Raw genomic sequence first — 18548 nt, forward strand, 5'->3', positions numbered from 1 at the left:
CTTTTCTAGTAGCCAATGAGCAGCTCGAGTGCTGCTATTCAGGGTTTAGTGTCTCGCTTGGCAGCATCTTGACACACATTTCTGTTTTGTTTTTTTTTTTTTAGTTTCCTCTTGGCTGAGTAGCCTTGGTTCTTGGAAACATTCCTGCAGAACTTAACCTCTGGTTTCCACAGTGAACATGTGGTTACTGAGACTCATTTCTGGTGTCGCCAGAAACCATGACCACTACTGACCAACCAGCCTGCTCTATAAACTATGTGACAAAAAAAGCAAAGCAAATGAATTCTTCCTCTGATGGACTGTTAGGATTGTCATTGACTCGCCTCTTGTTTAAAGCTGATTTTATCGATCTGTTGCAGTATTGACATCAGATTCCAACAACTGTACCTGCACCATGTCGTTTTTGTAAATTTCACTGGTATTGTAAAAACATAGACTTCACTTTGCAAATTTTACTTTTTTTTTTTTTTTTTTTTTTGCAAATACAATTTTTGTAAAAGTCATTCGTGGTGTGTGTGTGTGTGTTTTCTTTAATACTTGTGTTTGAAATGTCGTTCTCCGTGGAGCTGGTTTCACATGCAGAAAAGGCCCAAATAGGTGTGGTTTATTTGATGGTGTTGATGATGTGAAGAGGATGAAGGAGACTCCGCTGACACTATCTTGATTACATACAAAGGTTTATTATAAAGAAGAACAGCGTCAAGTCAAGCATCTGCAGATCTGCTCGTGAGAGGGTGTGAAGCCAATGAACCACTCTGAAATTCAGCCTTGGTCACCGACTCTTAAATAGGACAGTTGTTTTCCTAAAAACTGTCAGGCACATATGGTTTTAGTTACAAAGCATTACCTGCCTTTGGGAACTGCAAGACCCCTTCTGAGGACCTTTGACCCATGGCCTCTGAGCCATATCTCTATTTTCACACATGATTTATATTCTACATATATAACAATACACCTCATAGGTAAGACGAAGGTCCAGATCCGATCGGTCCACTGCGGTGCCTGTTGGAATATCTCATTCCGGTGTCGGTCAATCAACGGCACGGGCCCAGAAAGGCAAAATACACCGGTAGTTGAAGTGATTTAAGTAAACTGCTGCGCCAACATGTTGGGTTTTAATCAGTGAGGCTGTTGTCATAACGAGGCCCACATTGAAAGTCCTCCCTTCACCAAAGTGACTCATTCCAAGCCCGATGAGCCGCCTCTGCTGCAAGTCGACGACCGGCGGAAACCCAGAAGAGACTGTCTGTGCTGTGGATCAGCAGCAGCCGGAGTCGGCACGCCAGTATTTTTAGCACTTCCGTCGAGTCGCCCCGTCACTCGAGGTAAAACCCTGCCGCTGTAGCTCCTCGGCAGAGCGCAACCCTCCGAACAACGAGAGCTATTCTAGACCACAGGACAGCTGTTTGTGGTCCAGGTGTGTGTGTGTGTCACGGGGACAGAAGGAAAGAAGACGAGAAGAACACAGGGGTGGGTCACATTAAAAGGACAGAGCAGAGTTCGTGTCTTTTTGTCGTAGAGAAAATGATTTTCCACAGTAGGTGAAACGCAAACAATGAGAGCAGGCCACCAATCAGGAACGTGATACACAAAGAGGATGAAATAACGGTGAGGAACGTGATACCTGGATCCGATATGGATTCTCGTCAACCCCAGGGGACCTGGTCTCTCTTGGGGTCCTTTGTTCAGTTGAGGAGGGTGAAAAGAATCCAGATGCGGATTGCAGAACGCGTCTCAGACTTGCACCCGTGTCTGCGGCCATGCTCGGCGGCGTGCGGTCGCTCCAGCGCTCCGGTCCGGACCGAAATATCTCAACGGGCCTTGCGTGGATGGCGGCGACATTCCTGGTTCCCAGCGGAGGCTTCCCACCGGCCCTCATTTACTTCTGTGAAATATCTCACCAGGCATTTGAGGGTCTGCAGGGAGATTCGGTGTTTACACAGAATGAATCCTCAAGACTTTCCTCTAGCGCCACCAGCAGGTCAAAGATTTGACCTGTCCTGTAAAATACCTCAACGTTTGCCCGGCGGATTGATGGACAACCCCGTTCTTGCAGGCAGTCGTGGTTCCCAGAGAATTGCTTTGGGGGGTCGCTTGGTTTTTGTCTCAAGCGGCACCGGGATTTTGTTTGTGGAATATGGAATACGTGGGATGGGGCTACCGTGTGATTTCGGTCAGACGTGTTCGATACCGTTTCTAACACCGTGGAGCAGGTGGCCCCATTAAAGGGCCTTTTGAGCTTGTGGCTTTTATGGTAAAGGGTTTTCAGTGACTTACTTTTACTTGGTATTCAGTGTTTATTTTAACTAATTTAACTTAATGTAGTATATATTTTTATTTTGATGTGGAACTGGAATTTCCTTCCTCTAAATAATTCTGTGTGTGTGCGCGTGCGCGCGCGTGCATGCGCGTGTGTGTGGTTCCTTGAAAAGAGAGAGGAAGCCATTGGGCAAGTGTTCCCATAACGGCACTGTTGCAGTGTGTGAGGGGTAACGAGAGCGTTTCGAAAGCACGCCGGAGCCGCGCGGGTGGGCGGTGTTCGGCCGTCCGCGGCGGCCAATAGGAGTCCTCGGTGCGGCTGTCAAACACAGCTGATCGATGAGTCAGGGAGCCGAAGCCGAAAAGGTCCCACTTGTTGCCGAGCAGGAGGAGCGATCGCGAGCAGACCGCCGAGATCCGATCCCGAAGTCCCTCCGCGAATACGGCAAGAGTCGCCTGCGCAGCCTCAACAGCCCGCGTCGGAGCAGGACCCCGCCGCCGCCGCCGCCCGGTTTACGCCGCTCAGGTGAGACGGTTTTCCCCCGTAAACCTCTCGTGGTTGCTCCAGTCAGAGACAGAGAAACGTCGTGGGTCGGTTTTTGTTTGTTTTAACTTTACCTGCCGCTGACAGCAGCTGACCGTCAAAGCTGAGAGGGACTCGGATGCGCAGGGAAACGATACGTCGGTGTCTCCGTCCTCTGCCTGGCTCCGAGAGACACGCGCGAGCAGCGTCTCGCCGTTTGTTCCGTGAAGGAACCTGCGTCCGCGCTCTCGTAGTTCTGGATCCGCGCAGAGCACACGTGAACCGTAAATGAATAAAAAAAAGAAAAGGAAAAAAAAAATCGTAAAGGGGAAAGTCAGGAGCTTCGAACTGCGGCCGCGACGGCGATGGAAGCGGGATTCGACCGTAGGTCGTCCCGGGAATGTTATGGAAGCTTCCAGCGACGCACCGACGTGGCCGAGGGACAAAGGAGCCCCCGCATAATAAACTGTGCGACGGTGTGCAGGACATCCACCGGCAGCCCAGGCGGGTCCTTGACTGGGTCTCTGGGGGACCGGGATTAACTGACCAGAAATATTGGGCATTTTGAAATGTTATTTATTAGTCTGATGCTGAAACTAGTTGCAGCTCCCGGTAAATCCGCCCGACATCCTCTCAGCTTTAGAATCTGGTCGTGCGCGCCTGTGAACCACTACCCCGCTGCGAGTCCCCCTTAGCGCGAGCGGACGGGACCGGCGGCCGGCTCGTGTCCCGGACCGTTGAGTGCACGTCACTTCGATCTCGTGAGGGCGAGCGTCCGCAGCAGCTCGCCGGCCGCATCGGCGGATGCACGCGGCGGGGAGGAGAAGAACACACACACACACACACACACACACACACACACAGCATCCCTTCAGCAATGCATCGTCGGGCAATCCGTCCCCGGTCTGTCCCTTTACACCGCATCCGTCCCAAAGCGTCATCTGTTATGACCGGTTTTATAGTCGTACTACCGGCACGTTATCGACTTCCTGTTGTTCTCGATCAGAAGCTGAGCCACCGCCAGTCCGAAAAGAAGCACGTTCATCGTTTACGACTTTATTAGCTTACAGTTTAACCGGCGCTCACTTTGAACGTGAAGTGCTTTATGGATCAAGTCCTGAAAACATCGATGTCAGCACGCAAGTCTGTTGCACCGCATTACAACAGCAGCCGGGAGGGATGGGTTTTGCTGGGTCCCCCTCCAACACACACACACACACACACAGAGCATCCCTTCAGCAATGCATCGTCAGCGTTTCCACTGCGGGTGCTGTGCATGTTCATTGTGCCTCGGGAACACGGGCCGTTCAGAGCCGTTACAAGCGCCACCTCATCCTGTCAAACCGACTGAGCGGTCGCAGGGAATAATATGCTGCCTCATGGAGTCCTTCAGTTTCAATTAAATCCACGTTCGTCAAATTAAACTTCACCTCATTTGACTTCCTCTTTGCTGTTTATGCAAGTAGTTGCAATAGTTGCAAAGTATGTCTTTTTAAAAATACTTCTCTCCTTTTCTTCTGACCTCCATTGAAACCCAATGGGCAGAAAGTGTCGAAGTGCTAACCCTTCCCTTTGATACAAACTGGGCCTGAACATTGGATGAAGGCGACGTCGCGTATGTTTCCGGTCAGCCAGTTCTCAGAGAGGTCCAACGCCGGGTGGACCTCTCACGAACACGCCGTTATAAAAAACTCCCAAGAGCCGAGATCCAAATAGACGTATTTGAGACCTGGAAATGTAGTGGTGCCTAAAAAAAAAAAAAGGTCCCGTCAACATCAGTCCCAGGTGTAGAGCCAATGGAAAGAGTGTGAAAAGTGGAAGTCTCCGAGAACCCGAACATTACGAATGCCTTGTGTTTGGGGTGTAATCCAGTCAAAATCATGTTGTTTCAGTCTCTAGGTTTCTGCCTGTTGGTTTCATATGCTCAGAAACACTCGAGAGCAGCTGAGCAGAAAGAGCAAAGGTCAGACTGGCACAGGAGGAGCCACCTCCGGAGCTACCGATCAACCAGATGAGGTTGAGTGGGTGAAGACACTCAACACCACCTACTACCAACTCGCGTTAACTGCGTCACAGTAGACTTCCGGTTGTCGTCCTCATGTTTCCCCGTTCTCCGGCGTGTCCCTGGTGCCCGGGTCATCCTCGGAGGCCGGGTAGACGCGGGCGCTTCCGAATGTCTTTCCCCGGGAAAGATTTTCCCTCCCGTGGAAGTTTCCGCAGGTGGAAAAGTTTGTTCCCCCTCCGTGCTGTCATGGCTCACGTTAAACACCCAGCTCTTCCTCTCGCGCCAAACAAGTCACTGTTGTGGCTTCAAACAGAAAAATACGTCACTTCCTGTGTGCCGGAAAAAATATTTCCAAGAAAGAGCCAGCAGGCACAGAGTGTTTACACCGGCGCGTCTTACTTCATGTCGTTTAACGCAGCATAATGTGGTGTTTGTTTGACGGCTTTACCTCAGTGAGTGTGTACACATAACCGGGCTGAGCCTCCATTGAAGGCAGAGTCGGTTTGACGTGTAAAAACTGCAAGTCTGAGACCGTTTTCTGCTCAGTCCACGCTGCGCTCCGTGTTTGAACTCCAATCCACTTCAGCCACGACGGGGACGAGATAACAAAATCTCTGATACGGTGCAAAACCTGCTCCAAGAAAGTGCAGCGGTAACACAGGAGAACATCCAGTCCCCCAAAGCGTGAAGTCGCCTGAGGCGAAGCTGAAAGGGTCCTGCCGGTCAGGTTTCACGCAGCCGTCAGTCCTCACCCCCGCGCACCAAAGCAGTGCCAGGTTGTTCCGGCTGACGCTGACACCAGCGGGAGAGCTGGTATTTAAGACCTGCCAGGGTTATGTTGGCGGTGGTTCCGACCGTGGCGGCGTCACATCTTCCTTACCCTGCTTTTATTCATGAACGTCGGCGCGAAGCCAAGCAGTCACTTTCACAGACCTGTTACGGTCGCGGCAGTTGGCGGAGAAACATCACCGCAGCGCGACGCCGTCACATGGAGGTAGCTGAAGTTGCAGGGATTTCAGAGAGAGAGCCATTTTTTATTTCACGGTGTCGCAATCGTTCTTTTTCCTCCCCGTTTCCAACTTGACAAACATTACAGCAAAAGTTATAATATCACAGAGAGCCACGATGACTAAGATGCAGACATCCCACGCAGGTTGTGGTTACAGAAGATAGAGCCGTGACTGTGTTTGTGTTTCAGTGTATGTGTTAAACCTGTGCAATGTTTGAATCCACTGTGTGTGTGTGTGTGTGTGTGCCCGCCCGTCTGGCGAGCTGAAACGGGGGGCCCTCCCCCGCTGCTCCTGAGATGACTGGCATCTCTCTTGACATGAAAGCACAAAACACGCGCCGCAGACAGCGAAGCTCAGCTGCCCAAACATTTTCACTCTCTGGAAACACCGTGGCGTTTATCACCAGACGCATGTGTGTCATGTGAACGCGGTGCCAGTCGGCTGGTGAAAGGGACTTGGGTTTTTGCGGTGGTGGGTTTTTCTGTTTCGGCGTCGAGAAAGTCTCATCGCTGCTCTGCTGCAGCACTGTCAGGTGTGGTTATTGGTCAATGAGGTCGGTGTTTTAACAGTAAACAGTGCGAGGGGACAGTTTCGCTCCGCGTCGACCGAAAGGCTGAAGACAGGCCAGGTTTACAGTCATGTTGTCAGAAGAGAAGAGGCGGTAGCGCAACACAGGAGCAACCTTTAAGGTCCGTTTGAAGGTTCTACACTTGAGATGTCGGCGTTAAGCCTCCCCTTGTCCTCATGTTCTGTACACACGCCGCGTCCTCCTGTTGAAACCGTGCCGCCTTCACTAAGGTCCCGATAACCACACGTGGGGCAGTTTGCAGGCGTTTGGCCTCTGCAGATGTATTTCTTACACCTGCAGCACACGCTTCCCTGCTTTGGGTGGGACGTCGAGGAGACTTGTGTCGCGCGTCACAACGGGAGGCTTCATAGGTTATTGTCACATTAGCGGAATTTCCCCGACCTGCTGTTTTTTCATTTTTAATATTTCGATATTTCTCTATTGTAGGTTGCGTCTGGTCCATAGTTTGTTTGTGATCTGTAATCACACGGGCATTTTTCTGTGATCCGTAATGTGGTGCCTTGGCTGCAAAGGTCCAGATTCCCGAGTATCTTTTGGGCTGATGATGAAGGTGAACTTGAAGTGGATGAGTTTGCCAGCCACCTCTCGCCCTGCCGCCTTCGACACCTGTGTCACCAGGTTGGATTTGGTTGGAAATGGCTTTGCTCGATTGTTTTACTACATAAAGGGATGTTGCGTTAACACTCTTATCATAAGAATTTACAGCGTCCTTTTGTTGTATGAACCGGGTACCAGTAGGTTGAAGGTTAAATGTAGCTACGGGGAACGAAGGAGACAACTGGGCATTTGAACCTCGGTGGTTAAAAAGGTGCTTCTCTTTCAGTGGTATCTTGTTACGAGAGAAAAATGCCTTTCACCACTTTAGAACCGCAACAGTCAGTTGATTAAGGGATTAGTCGATCGACTGAAAATGAATTGTCAACCGCTCCGATAACTGATTAATCGATAACGTCCCTTTTTATGTAAGAAGAACCTAAAGAGAACATTCCCTTGTTGAAACCTCTCGTTGTCTGAAGTCACAGCAAATGGAATATTTTTGGGTTTGGACAAAACATTTGGTGACGTCCCCTCAGGCTCTCTAGAAAATTGCAAAGCATTTTTAACTGTTTTCTGATCTGGTGTAGACCAAGTGATGAACTAAGAAAATAATCATCAGTCGCTGCCCTGTTCCACTGTGCTGGTTGTCTGAGGTGAAGTCGAACAGGACCGTTTTGGGAAAGGACAAAGACCCTCTTTGCCTCAGAAAACAACAGGGGCTACAGAAACTGCCCAACCTCCGCCATAGAGGCTAGCGAGCCACCACTGTCTGCCGTATTTCTGTCAATTACATCAAGGCACCATCACATTTTAATAATGGTGCGTCGATGTTAATGCCAGTTTAACACCTTGTTCAGTGAGGGGTTGCATGTTTGGCCCGTGGGTTCTTCAGAGGCACAGACAGGAGGTCAACGGTTAAAACCTCAGGTTTCGCTGTGAAATTCACAATGAGGACCTTCGTCGTCGCAGCTGCTCGGGGTCCAGCGGGAGAACGTCGGCAGAAGAGCGGTGGCGCTCAGCTGACAGCTGTGAACAAACACAGCGGCAGGTTTGCTTTGTCAGTCCTCTCTGGATCAAACCAAGCAGCTGGCTGGTCCACGGCTGACAACACATTTAGATGGAAAAAACCCTTTTCTGTCACAGCTTTGGTGTCATTTATAGCTCCGAAATTTACTCCACAGATGGTGAGAGAGATATGACTTCTGCTTCCTGTTCAAACATGCTTTGATCAGACGTGTGTGTGTGTGTGTGTGATTTCCCTGCCTCTGACTCTTTATCTCTGCTGTATCATTAGGAAGTCTGCGTCAGTCCTGCGTTGATGTCTGCGTCAGTCCAGCATCCATGGCCGTGTGGACGCATCAGTCTGGTCTGCGGACTCCTCCTCCTGGCCTCCTCACCCCTCCTCGCTGCAGGTATGACCTCCACCCAAACTCCGCTGTGTAGGTTCGTTCGTCCATTAAGTCTCGATGGTTTTACCCTCATTTCAGGCGACAAATGAATATTTAGCAAATGCTGCCGCAAGTAGACCAAGTTGTAGAAAAATGACCTCCGCTGCACCATTTTCACAGGATTCAGGCGAAAACTGCAGAAAATTCACTGGTTTGTCTTTCAAAAAAAAAAAAGACAAAACTGATGCTTACTGGCATAAGAAGCACAGTTTGGGCCAATAAAATAGTCATATTTTTGTGGAAAGAATTCAAAAGGTAAGGTGAGATTTCTCATGTGGCTTTGTTGCATTTTGTAATCAGTGCTTTGTTATTTTGATTTATTGAAGCAAGAAGGACTCAAAATCCTTTGCATGGACATATTTTGAAATATTTGTATGCAGCTAATACAAACTTCTTGGGTTTAATGGCAACTCTGAGCTGAATGTTGTGATACACACAACAGGAGGTCGATACTGAAACAATCCCGAAAACGTCATCATCCAGAGGGATGGTTTCTGACCCACAGAAATGTTCACCGGTGGTTCAGATTGAGGCCCATTGTTTTACCAAACTTTTACAATGACTGACTTTGAAACACTAAATGAACTTTACGCAGGACGACACAGGATGTAGTCAGTTTCTATTCAGCGCAACGTCATCACTCTGTGTCAGAGGTTCAAAACTAACTGTCTGTTGGTTCTTCTTCTCGTCAGAGCTTCTTCGGAACGCGTTTTTCCAGTGGAGTTCACTCTTTTCAGTTTACACTGTGATCAGCTGCGTTTTCTGACGCTGCAGTCAAACTCCTCTGGGGGCTGCGGCTAATCAGAGTGGCTCAAAATGTGGCTGAGAACCAGTCTTCTTCCTGTTTGAAACTACATGAATGGTTAAAATTATAATTGCCTTTGCTGTAACCATTAGATTGAGATAAAGGAATTAGTTTAGACTGAACGCATCCATGGCAAGTCTACTGCTCTGAATTTGAGCAGGACAGTAAGATCCCCTGGAAGCCTTCACCTGACTTTTTCTCATTTTAGCTTCATTTGCAGAAGTTGTAGTGGTTTTTCCACTCTCAGCCTCGCACTTGACCTGCTCTTCACATGTTGATGTTTGGGGTTAAGGAGCTGGCAGGGGGCTGTGGAGACCACGTTTCGACATACGCTGACCTTGAAGATGGAAGGTGAAGAAGAAGAGGAAGTACTGAACAGTGTTGGCTGATCTGGCAAAGCTGTCCATTGTGTGAGCAGAGAAGGCTGTGGGGCAGCGTTTTGATGCGACTTCCTTTCTCTGAATGAACAGCGAGTTCCTCGAATTGAGGCTCACAGTACGCAGCATGCGAAATTAAGTTCAAACACACAAAACGAAGTATCTGAACCCAATCCCGAGGCTCGTTCGCTCACAGTAACAATATCACCTTTCCACCCTGTCACGGTGCACCAGAGTTCTTCCGAACCGGTGTCACGCTCACTCGTCATCCATCGGCCTCTCAGCTCGACGCTGTGTCTGCATGTTGCTCTTCTCACAGAGCAACCAAACAGCAGCCACATGAAAAAACAAAAATGAAAAAAACCCCCACAAAAAACAGACACGTGAACATTCAGGTTGTCCCGGTGCCTCGCTGCCCTTTTCATTTGGTCATTTACAAAGATCCACAGTCAGAAGCTACCCAGTAAAAAAAAAAAAAGGAGTGCGAGTCCTGATTTTCTGGTCCTAAAATATCAACCCACATGTCCCGTTTGTCACGTTTTACATCTAAACATTATGAACAACTGGACAGTAGCCGACCCAGTGAAATGTAAGGGGTTTCTTTTCAGCACAAACGAGGTGAAATGCCTGCTCCTACAATGCAAACTGAGCTAAATCTCTCAGGGTTTCCGGCAGTGGCAGCTGGTGGAGGGAAGGAGTGAGAAAATCACCTCCAGAATGTTCATCCTCTCCTTTTAAAGCCAAAAGGAAACAAACGCATGTGGAGCGGAGCTGCAGAGACGGAGGAGGCTTTTAAGGGGAAATGTTTTAATTCTGACAAGTATAAACACTAACCGGTGGCGATGGTGTGAGGTAGAGGGCAACAATAATCTTGAATGCCACTGCACAAAAGGCAACACAGAAATATCACCCTTTTAAAAACCTGCTCTCATCACAATGCGTTGTGTTTCTGCAGGCAGACTGAGCAACTGCACCCACCCTCTGGTGCCAGAGCACGGAGGTTTCCGCTGTGATCCGTCTCCGTGTCGCGGTTTCCCTCAGAAGAGCTCCATCCATCTCTTCTGTGAGCCCGGATACCGCATCAACAAGGTCCGTGTGTCCAGGTGCCGCCACGGGAGGTGGCAGCCTCCGATTCCTGCCTGCATCCCTATCAAAGGTAAGAGTTTAGAAGACCGAGTACACTGGATTCTCACAACTTATACGGTCTTAATAATACAAATAAGCTACGAGGGATATAGCTTTCCAAGTTTCTGTTGAGGGTGTGGTGTTTCACTGGATGAAACCTGTTTGGGGTTGATACGAAGCGGCTTCTCTTTTTCTAGCGACTCAGGAGCAAAACGTGAAGTTCCCTGAAAGAATCCACTCAGGTTCAGCGTGAGGCTTGAACCCACTGAAGGCTCGAAAAAAAAACAAAAATGGAGGTCTCTCCGGTCTTAGTGAGGCCTCACTAAACATTAGCCCGCATAAATAAAGGTGAAGAATATGCAGCCGGCTCTGCATTTGTCAAGGAGGGAGGTGGAAGCTTTTACGTTTGAGGACATTCATTGAGGACAGGGAGCTCAGAGTTCACGCTGATCCCTGTACAGCACGATAATGCGGTGACACGAGAACAAGCAGCTGCCCGAGTGCAACGCCATCTGCTTTTACTTTGTGTTTTCACGTGAGCAAAAGCAAAACTGAACGTACCGCTGAGAAGAATAAGTGTCCCGATGGTCACAGCCGTCATAGTCATCGGTGACACAGGCTCTGGGACTCGTCTCTTCCTGCAAGAGGAAATCGGGTTCAGCGAGTGCTTACACAACGTTTCAGCTCATTGGTGGCAGAGATTATTTCAGTCCTGCGGAGCTCGGTGCCTGAACACACAGAGTCAGGTTAGTAGTTTGATTCCCATGGTTCAACTGGATAAAATCCTTCTGCAAAGAAGACGCAAGTCATGTGTCTTAAAAATTCCTTTCTTTATTAGTAAGCAGATGTCCTTAGAGGACTCTAAACATCTCCTGACATTTCCCAGCAGCACCGGGCATCACGGCGTTCCTCAGTGATGACCTCAGTTTATAATCTCCTCGTGATTCATCACAGTGTTGATCCAGACAGTTTAAAAGCTGATTAGTCATTTTATGACAAGTCCGTCTTGTTTTGAGAGTTCTAGAGGCAGACGGTGGGCAATTGTTGTGCTCGCGCTACAGGGTCTGATTCCCAGGGGGGGTCGTCTACACTGAGGACATGTGTAAGATCCGTTCCTCCGTCCATTTGATCCCACTTGTTCAAATTTGGTTCACGTTTCTAAACGTCACCTTTTAATCAGTAAGATCAGGAAGAAAAGCTTTGAGGGTGCAGGATCAGGCGGTGTCAGGTGTCAGGTGTCAGCTCACCATCACAGCGCTAATACGAATGATCATTAGACCCCGGAGCACCTTGAGACTGAGGCCTGGTCCCTCTAAGATATACCCAGCGGCGGCAGCAGCAGCAGCACGGTGTGATTATCTTTTGACCTACATAACAGAAACACGCTGACACGCTCAGCCTCGCCGCAGTGGAACTAGGGACTTCGCTTTCCTCAGACCAGTTCCGACTTCCTCTGTTGCTGTTCACTCAATCGTGCTGCAACAGGAAGCCAGACTGCATAAAGAGGAAGTGGGCAAAGCCGCCATAATAACCATTAAGCATTTCTCCTGTGCCGATGCTGTCAGAGCCTCATGGAAAGCTCCTATTGTACGGCCACGGGCACAGAGCAGTCAGAAAACCAAAAAAACAAAAAAAACTTCCTTTCATTGAGCTTGTATTGGATAATCTAACCCGCCAAAGCATAACACAGGCTACACGAAACCCTGCAATTCAGGGTGTGTGTCTTCTTTTCCTGTTTCTCCTCCGGCTGCGGTTGAATGATTTTGTTTTCCCATCGGACGGGTTTCTAGAGACGTCTTCAAATTGCCTGTCATCTTAATGAGTTGCCCACAGCTCCTCCGGTGGCAGCAGATAGTTGTGTAGTTTTTCTTGTCCGTCAGTGTCTGTACTTGCGGTTTTCCTTCGACACTTGTCTTCCTCCTCCTCAGACGGTCCTAACGTGAGCCCGGACGACAGACCGAATGACTCCATGCCCAGCATGGCCACAACGGCGGTGGGCGTTTCCATCTTCCTGCTCACCACCACCGCCTGCCTGGTTGTCAAGTCCCGCCTCTACCCCTGTCAATCACACAGGTGAGAGGGAGATTATTTACTGGAAACGCTGGGGAACAATGTCATGTGAAAACAAGTGAAACCGAACGGAAACATGCATTTAATGCTTAATTAAACTGAGGTCAGAGGTCAGGAGACTGAGGATCTTGCTCAATGGCGCTTCACCTGTACAACCCCCCCCCCTTCTCTCTCTCTCGTCCAGCAGCCGTCGCTCCTCAGACCAGCTGGACCTGATGGTGGACAGACTCCCCGTCACCCTCCCCTCCTACGAGGAGGCGGTGTACGGCAGCTGGGGGCAGCGCCTCCCCGCCTGCTCAGCGCCCGGGCCCACCCAGCTCCTGTTGGCTCAGGAGGCCCCCGGCCGTCACCAGTCGTCTCTGAACAACCAAACGGACGGCACCCGCCGCCCGCTCCTGTCCACCCAAAGCCCGGACAACCCCCCGCCGCCTTACGAGGACGTCCAGTCCTCACATCCCAGAGACAGGATGAGTGACGGGGAGGTCCGGCAGCTACACGTGGCCCTTTCAGATGACAAGGACTCTTGATTGACGGAGCGTCGGGTTACTATGTGATTACGTGTCTAGTGCAGTTGTTTCGAAATGAAAGCCCGATTTGGATTGACATCAAACGGCCGCAGTGTTTACTCTGCAGATGACAGCTGAAAAGAGCAAAAACCCAGACTGACAGCAGCTTTTCCCTGATTGGCCGCAGCTCACCAGCGTCGGGACTCTCTGTCCTATCACAGGCTATTCTGCTCGAAGCCGATAAGCTACGATTGACCGGCTGCCGGGTCGCAAAAACCCGACCGAAGAGAACTAAAGTCCATTCTTGAATGAAACGTTGATTGTACAGTGAATTGTAGTGTATGAATGTACGTGACAGGAGAGGGAGCTTTTGTGCACATGTATCTCGCTGTCAGGTAAAAGCCTTGTATCCAGAATGTTACCTCTTCAGGAACGAAACCGCCTTGTTTTTGGTGTGATGAGAATGTATTTCATTGTTAAAAAATGTTTCTTTTTAATGTATCCCTCAGTTTAAATACGAAAATCCTTCAAAAACAAAAATATGAACCAAACTTATGAGGTTTTCACAGGATGGCAGTAATATAAAATTGTGTGCGTGAGTGTGCGTGTGTGTTTTCAGTGTTGCTCTGGAGACGTTGTCCATCCTTCCCGTCAGTGACGGGGCTGATCGAGGCTTCTTTCACGGAGTCAGTGGCGTGCTGTTACAGAAACCTGTGCGTTTCCACGGCAACTGACTCTATTCCATGTCTGTTTGCGACTTTTGTGCTTTTTAGCCCAATTGGACCGTCGTGCACACGTCGCTGATTTGAAGCCAGCGTGGTGCACAGACACTGGGGTGATAGCCGCTGACCTGGAGTCAGGTCAGCATCGGGTTGGGATGTTACTTTTAAAAAGTGAATTTTGTGTTCGGCAGATATTTAGAGACTTGAAAAATGCTTGGAAACCAAACTGTCAGTTTGAAGTTTTTTCTCCTGTGTTCATTCAGTGCGGAGTGAAGCAAAACACACACTTGGGTGCTTGTATCGTACTAATCATCCGAATAAGAGAGTTTCCAAAAATCAGACAAACCAAGAAAACGCACAGATTTGGGACCAAAAACTGAAACTCGTCGGTGATCAGATGTGAATCCGGGAAACACTGACTCTCTCTGTGTCCTCACCCCCCCGCGCTGGTCCCTCTCTCTAATTCTTAGACTTCTGCAGACTGATTGACGCCTTCACAGACCATGAATGTTATTTATGTTTCATTTAGTGGCAAAAATATATATATATATATATATTCATTATTATATGGATTATAATATTTACAGAATGATTCTTTGTACATTGTATTATTGCACAGAATTCTATGATGAATAAATGTTCCGGATGTTTCTTCGTTCGACGTCCTGGCCTGGTTTGTGAGGTTAATTTGCATCACCTGGGTTTGTCAGCGTGGCAGGACGGGAATATTCTCCTAAAGTTAAGAACTCATGTCAGGATTTTTAATCCCTGCACTTCTGATATTAGTTTGTGTTAATTTTTTTTATATCTAGCACCTTTTGCCTCCACCTGCTAAAAGACCAAAATGCCAAGTTAACCATCATTTTAAATCTCTCGATTATAGTTCTTGACACATAATTCATTAGTTCTCTCAGATGAAAAACAGAAAGAATCCATAAAGACTCTGTTGTCATTGGTTTAAAATGTTTAAATATCAGATGCAGAGTTACAACAGACATGATAACATCAACGCTCAGTAATAGAGTTAATTACTGTTTTACACTGTGTTGATAGAGAAACACTGAGAACTCAATGCTAGTTTGACCTGGTGTGAAGAAATAACATTCTGTATATTGACTGGCCAAGTTGTGTAGGACTCTTTACTGCATGATAAAACCAGACAAGTCCCAGTCGTAACGCTCTTTTAAGGACGTTCATTTATGTTTCTAAAGACCTGCAGACGCCTCTTCACTTCTCATGCCGTGCATGTTGTGTGTCTCAAAACCTTGGAGGGTGAGAGAGCATGAGGTCCAGTGTTGCCTGTCGGTTATAAAGTACACATTTTTACATTTTCTTATATGAAATGACTTTGTTTCGAAAACAAACGATCGCGTTCCTGCATTCCCGACACGAGCTTATTGAATGTGGAAAAAGGTAACATTTGCTCACGGGTTGATTTTTTTTTTTTTTTCCCGCTGCGGGAATTAAAATAATCATCCACGAGATAATTTTTATACTTTTATTATTTTTGCGCCACCTTTTATTGATCACTGATAATTGCTTCGTTGTCTCAACACATTAAAAAATATTCCCAGGGATGGAGGACGTATCCTAAGATCCTAATTAAGCAAAAGTATCAGTACCTCAGTGTGAAAAATACTCCATTACAAGTTAAAGTTCTGTATTTTAAGTTTTACTTCAGTGAAATTCCAAGTAGTATAAGTATAATCAGCAACATGTGATTAAAGTAAAAGCAGTCATTATGCAGAATGGCTATTTCAGCATGTTTTAACATATAACTTAGCAGTACTTCTATTTCTGATACTTTAATCACATGTTGCTGATAAAGTCTGCTTAGATTATTTCATCCTGTTTCTGACAGATTTCAAACCCTTTAAGGAAGTGTGTTTGAGGGGGAAGGGAAAGAAAAATGTCGCCTTATGCAAAAAAAAATCCTAAAACCAGCTGATTTCTATTAAACGGGTTGAAATGATCTCGTTTCAGTGGCAGATTCGACAGCAGATACCTAAAATTGTACATAATTACAGTAGTTGTGTGAACCTACGCAGTTGCTTCCCACCATTGTGAATTCCTACAGACAGTGAGTGTGAAGTGCGGCTCATGTTTCTCTTGGCCTCCCTTGGTTAATTCCCAACAAACGTCTGCTGTCGCTGCCATAAACAAACACATCACTTCCTGTGAGGCAGAGGATTTTTTTCCCAGGAAACCTGAGCGTTATTCAAGCAATTCTTTAAAAAAGAAAAACGTTATGAATCACGCCTTTGAGGATTATTTCTGGCACTGATGGCGGTTCAAAGTTCCTGCTTCATCACAACTCCTGGGTGTGTTTGAGGACTTCATCCAGTTTGAACAGAAGCTGAAGTTGGTTGGATGAGTCTGTTTTGTCAGGAAGCGAAAAAGGAGAAGCGTCGGGGCCGTTTACTGTAAACGCACGGCTGTGGTTACAATCAGATGGATGGAGGAGGACAAGTCCATGATAGAGAAAAGACTGTAAGGCCAGTGAACCTTTACTAAAGCACTGTACCTCCATAGAATTTTGAGCTGCTAATTTTCATTTCCAGTTTCTGCTACTTTCTACGCAACATTTCGGGGAGATGTATTGTAGTTTTTGCTCCACAACATTTGACATTATCAGTCCCTTTTCAGATTTTCATGACCTCTGACCAAAACGCTGTGTCGATTGGTCACGTTTCAGATGTCTGAGTTGTTTTCCTCTAAACTTTGCATCAGTCGTCTCATGACCCCTCATATTTATCTTGTGACTCTTTGGAAGGGGCCCAACCCCCAGGTTGGGAACCACTGGCCAAAAATAGCCAAACTAAGGAAGTTAAAACTTGCAGATAAAAATATACCAGTCTATCTTCTTTTAACTTTGACACTTGAAGTACATTTTGATGATAAATCTTCTGTACTTTGACTTTGGTAGGATTTCAAATGCAGGACTTTTACATCATAGTAAAAATACTCTGATGTACTCTTCAGTCTTCCGAGTTGAGAAGTGGATGAACTCTGAACAGTTCAGCTCATCAGCATGAGTCATTTATCAACCGGCGTTATGTAATGAGGAGCTATTTATCTCCGCTGCCCAGCGTTCAGTGACAGGTTCCAGGCAGGAAGTCACCTCTGCACAGTCAGTGCAAAAAGGGGACTGAGCCGACACTGAATTACACAAGTCTAAAACTAGACAGGAAACACAGAGCAAAACTATGAAACTGTTACCAGAAAGAACGAAATGCCCCACTTTCAAAAAAAAAAAAAAATATCCCACTTTCAAAACTGTCTTATTGCAAGAAGGGAGGGGTTGCAGGATTTGCCACCTCAGTTCAGAGTCGTCAAAAATTATTTAGAGAGTTTCAGTGAGTGACACCAGAGTGAGATTGTGCAAACAGGGTGAATTTATAGTTACCGAGTCAGGGATGATGTGATGGGAGATGACGGGTGGCTGAAGGTTTGGCTTCACTATCAAATATCTGCCTTTGTCTAAGCGTGTTCCTCACACTATGTCCGTCTCTAAAAGCTGAACACATAATTCTGTATGAGGAATTCAAAAAGTTAAGGTTCCACGGTGGTGCATCAAGAATTCAGATCATTACTTGAGTAGAAGTACCAGTACAACAACATAGAAATACTCCATTTACACTTAAAGTCCTTCATTCAATCCTGAAAAGAAAAAAAAAAGTATTGTCAACGAAAAGTAATTCAATTGTCAAAAGTGAAAGCATGTGCTCTGCAGCAAAATGGCCCTGCGACTGATTTTATTACTGTCATTAGGACACTGTGCCATTTTTAATGCTGATGCATCAGTGTTTAATCAGCATTTTACTGCTGTAGATGTTTCAACTATTTCGTATACAGATAAAATCTGAAGGGTTGAGAGATGATTAATGGGACAGGAAAGAATTCAAAACAAAGTTCGGGTGCATGGATTTATCTTCATTTTCTTGAAGTATCTTTTTTTTTTTCTCTTTGGTAAAAATTGGAATTAAACCATGTGAGAGGTTTGGAGGGTAAATGTCTCTTTGGTGGAAATGCTAACAAATCAGATACATCTGAAAAGTAACGGGGGGGGCTCAAATAAAAAAACACTGAACCACTGGTTTAATATATGGGAAACCACTAAACTTATATATATATAAAAATATAAATGTAGAATCATAATGTAAAGTAACTACACATTTCAGGTAAATATTGTGGAGTAAAACATTCAATAGCCCCCTCTGAAATGTAGTGGAGAACAAATCTGAAGTAGCGGAAAATGAAATAGTTTTGAGGGACTTGGACTTAATTTAAGTGCAGAATGTGCATAAATGTGCTTCGCAATGGTCCAGCAACAATACTGTTTGTTTGTGTTAGAATCACTTTCAAGCCAAAAGCCTACGTGCACATTGACACACAGTGTGAGATTTTCCTGTTTCAACAGCTTTGACGTGATCAAACCTGCTTTACTATAGATAAAAGTCCTTGTCTCTGGGAAGATAAACATTTACTGATAATCACCAACAGACGGAGCCGCTCCTCCCTGAATCACGTAAATGTTTCAGCTCTGCACACAGTTCACACAGAAGCGTCTGC

General features: G+C 46.8%; 1 protein-coding gene across 4 annotated transcripts; it reads left to right on the forward strand.

Moving 5' to 3' along the window:
* The first annotated feature begins 971 nt into the window (after positions 1-971).
* On the forward strand, positions 972-14607 carry zgc:152863 (uncharacterized protein LOC562658 homolog). Of its 4 annotated transcripts, none has more exons than XM_040131481.1 (5): positions 972-1608; positions 8218-8335; positions 10509-10709; positions 12607-12751; positions 12933-14607. In XM_040131481.1, the coding sequence occupies exons 2-5, from the start codon at positions 8242-8244 to the stop codon at positions 13273-13275; spliced, it is 783 nt and encodes a 260-aa protein (XP_039987415.1). In that variant the 5' UTR covers positions 972-1608; positions 8218-8241; the 3' UTR covers positions 13276-14607. The 4 variants fall into 4 exon arrangements, with proteins under 4 accessions (XP_039987415.1, XP_039987414.1, XP_039987413.1 ...); XM_040131480.1 differs by having other exon boundaries at positions 972-1470; XM_040131479.1 differs by lacking the exon at positions 972-1608 and adding an exon at positions 2573-2785.
* Positions 14608-18548: the final 3941 nt, after the last annotated feature.

Source organism: Xiphias gladius, chromosome 7 (assembly GCF_016859285.1).
Source record: "Xiphias gladius isolate SHS-SW01 ecotype Sanya breed wild chromosome 7, ASM1685928v1, whole genome shotgun sequence".
NCBI lineage: Eukaryota > Metazoa > Chordata > Actinopteri > Istiophoriformes > Xiphiidae > Xiphias > Xiphias gladius.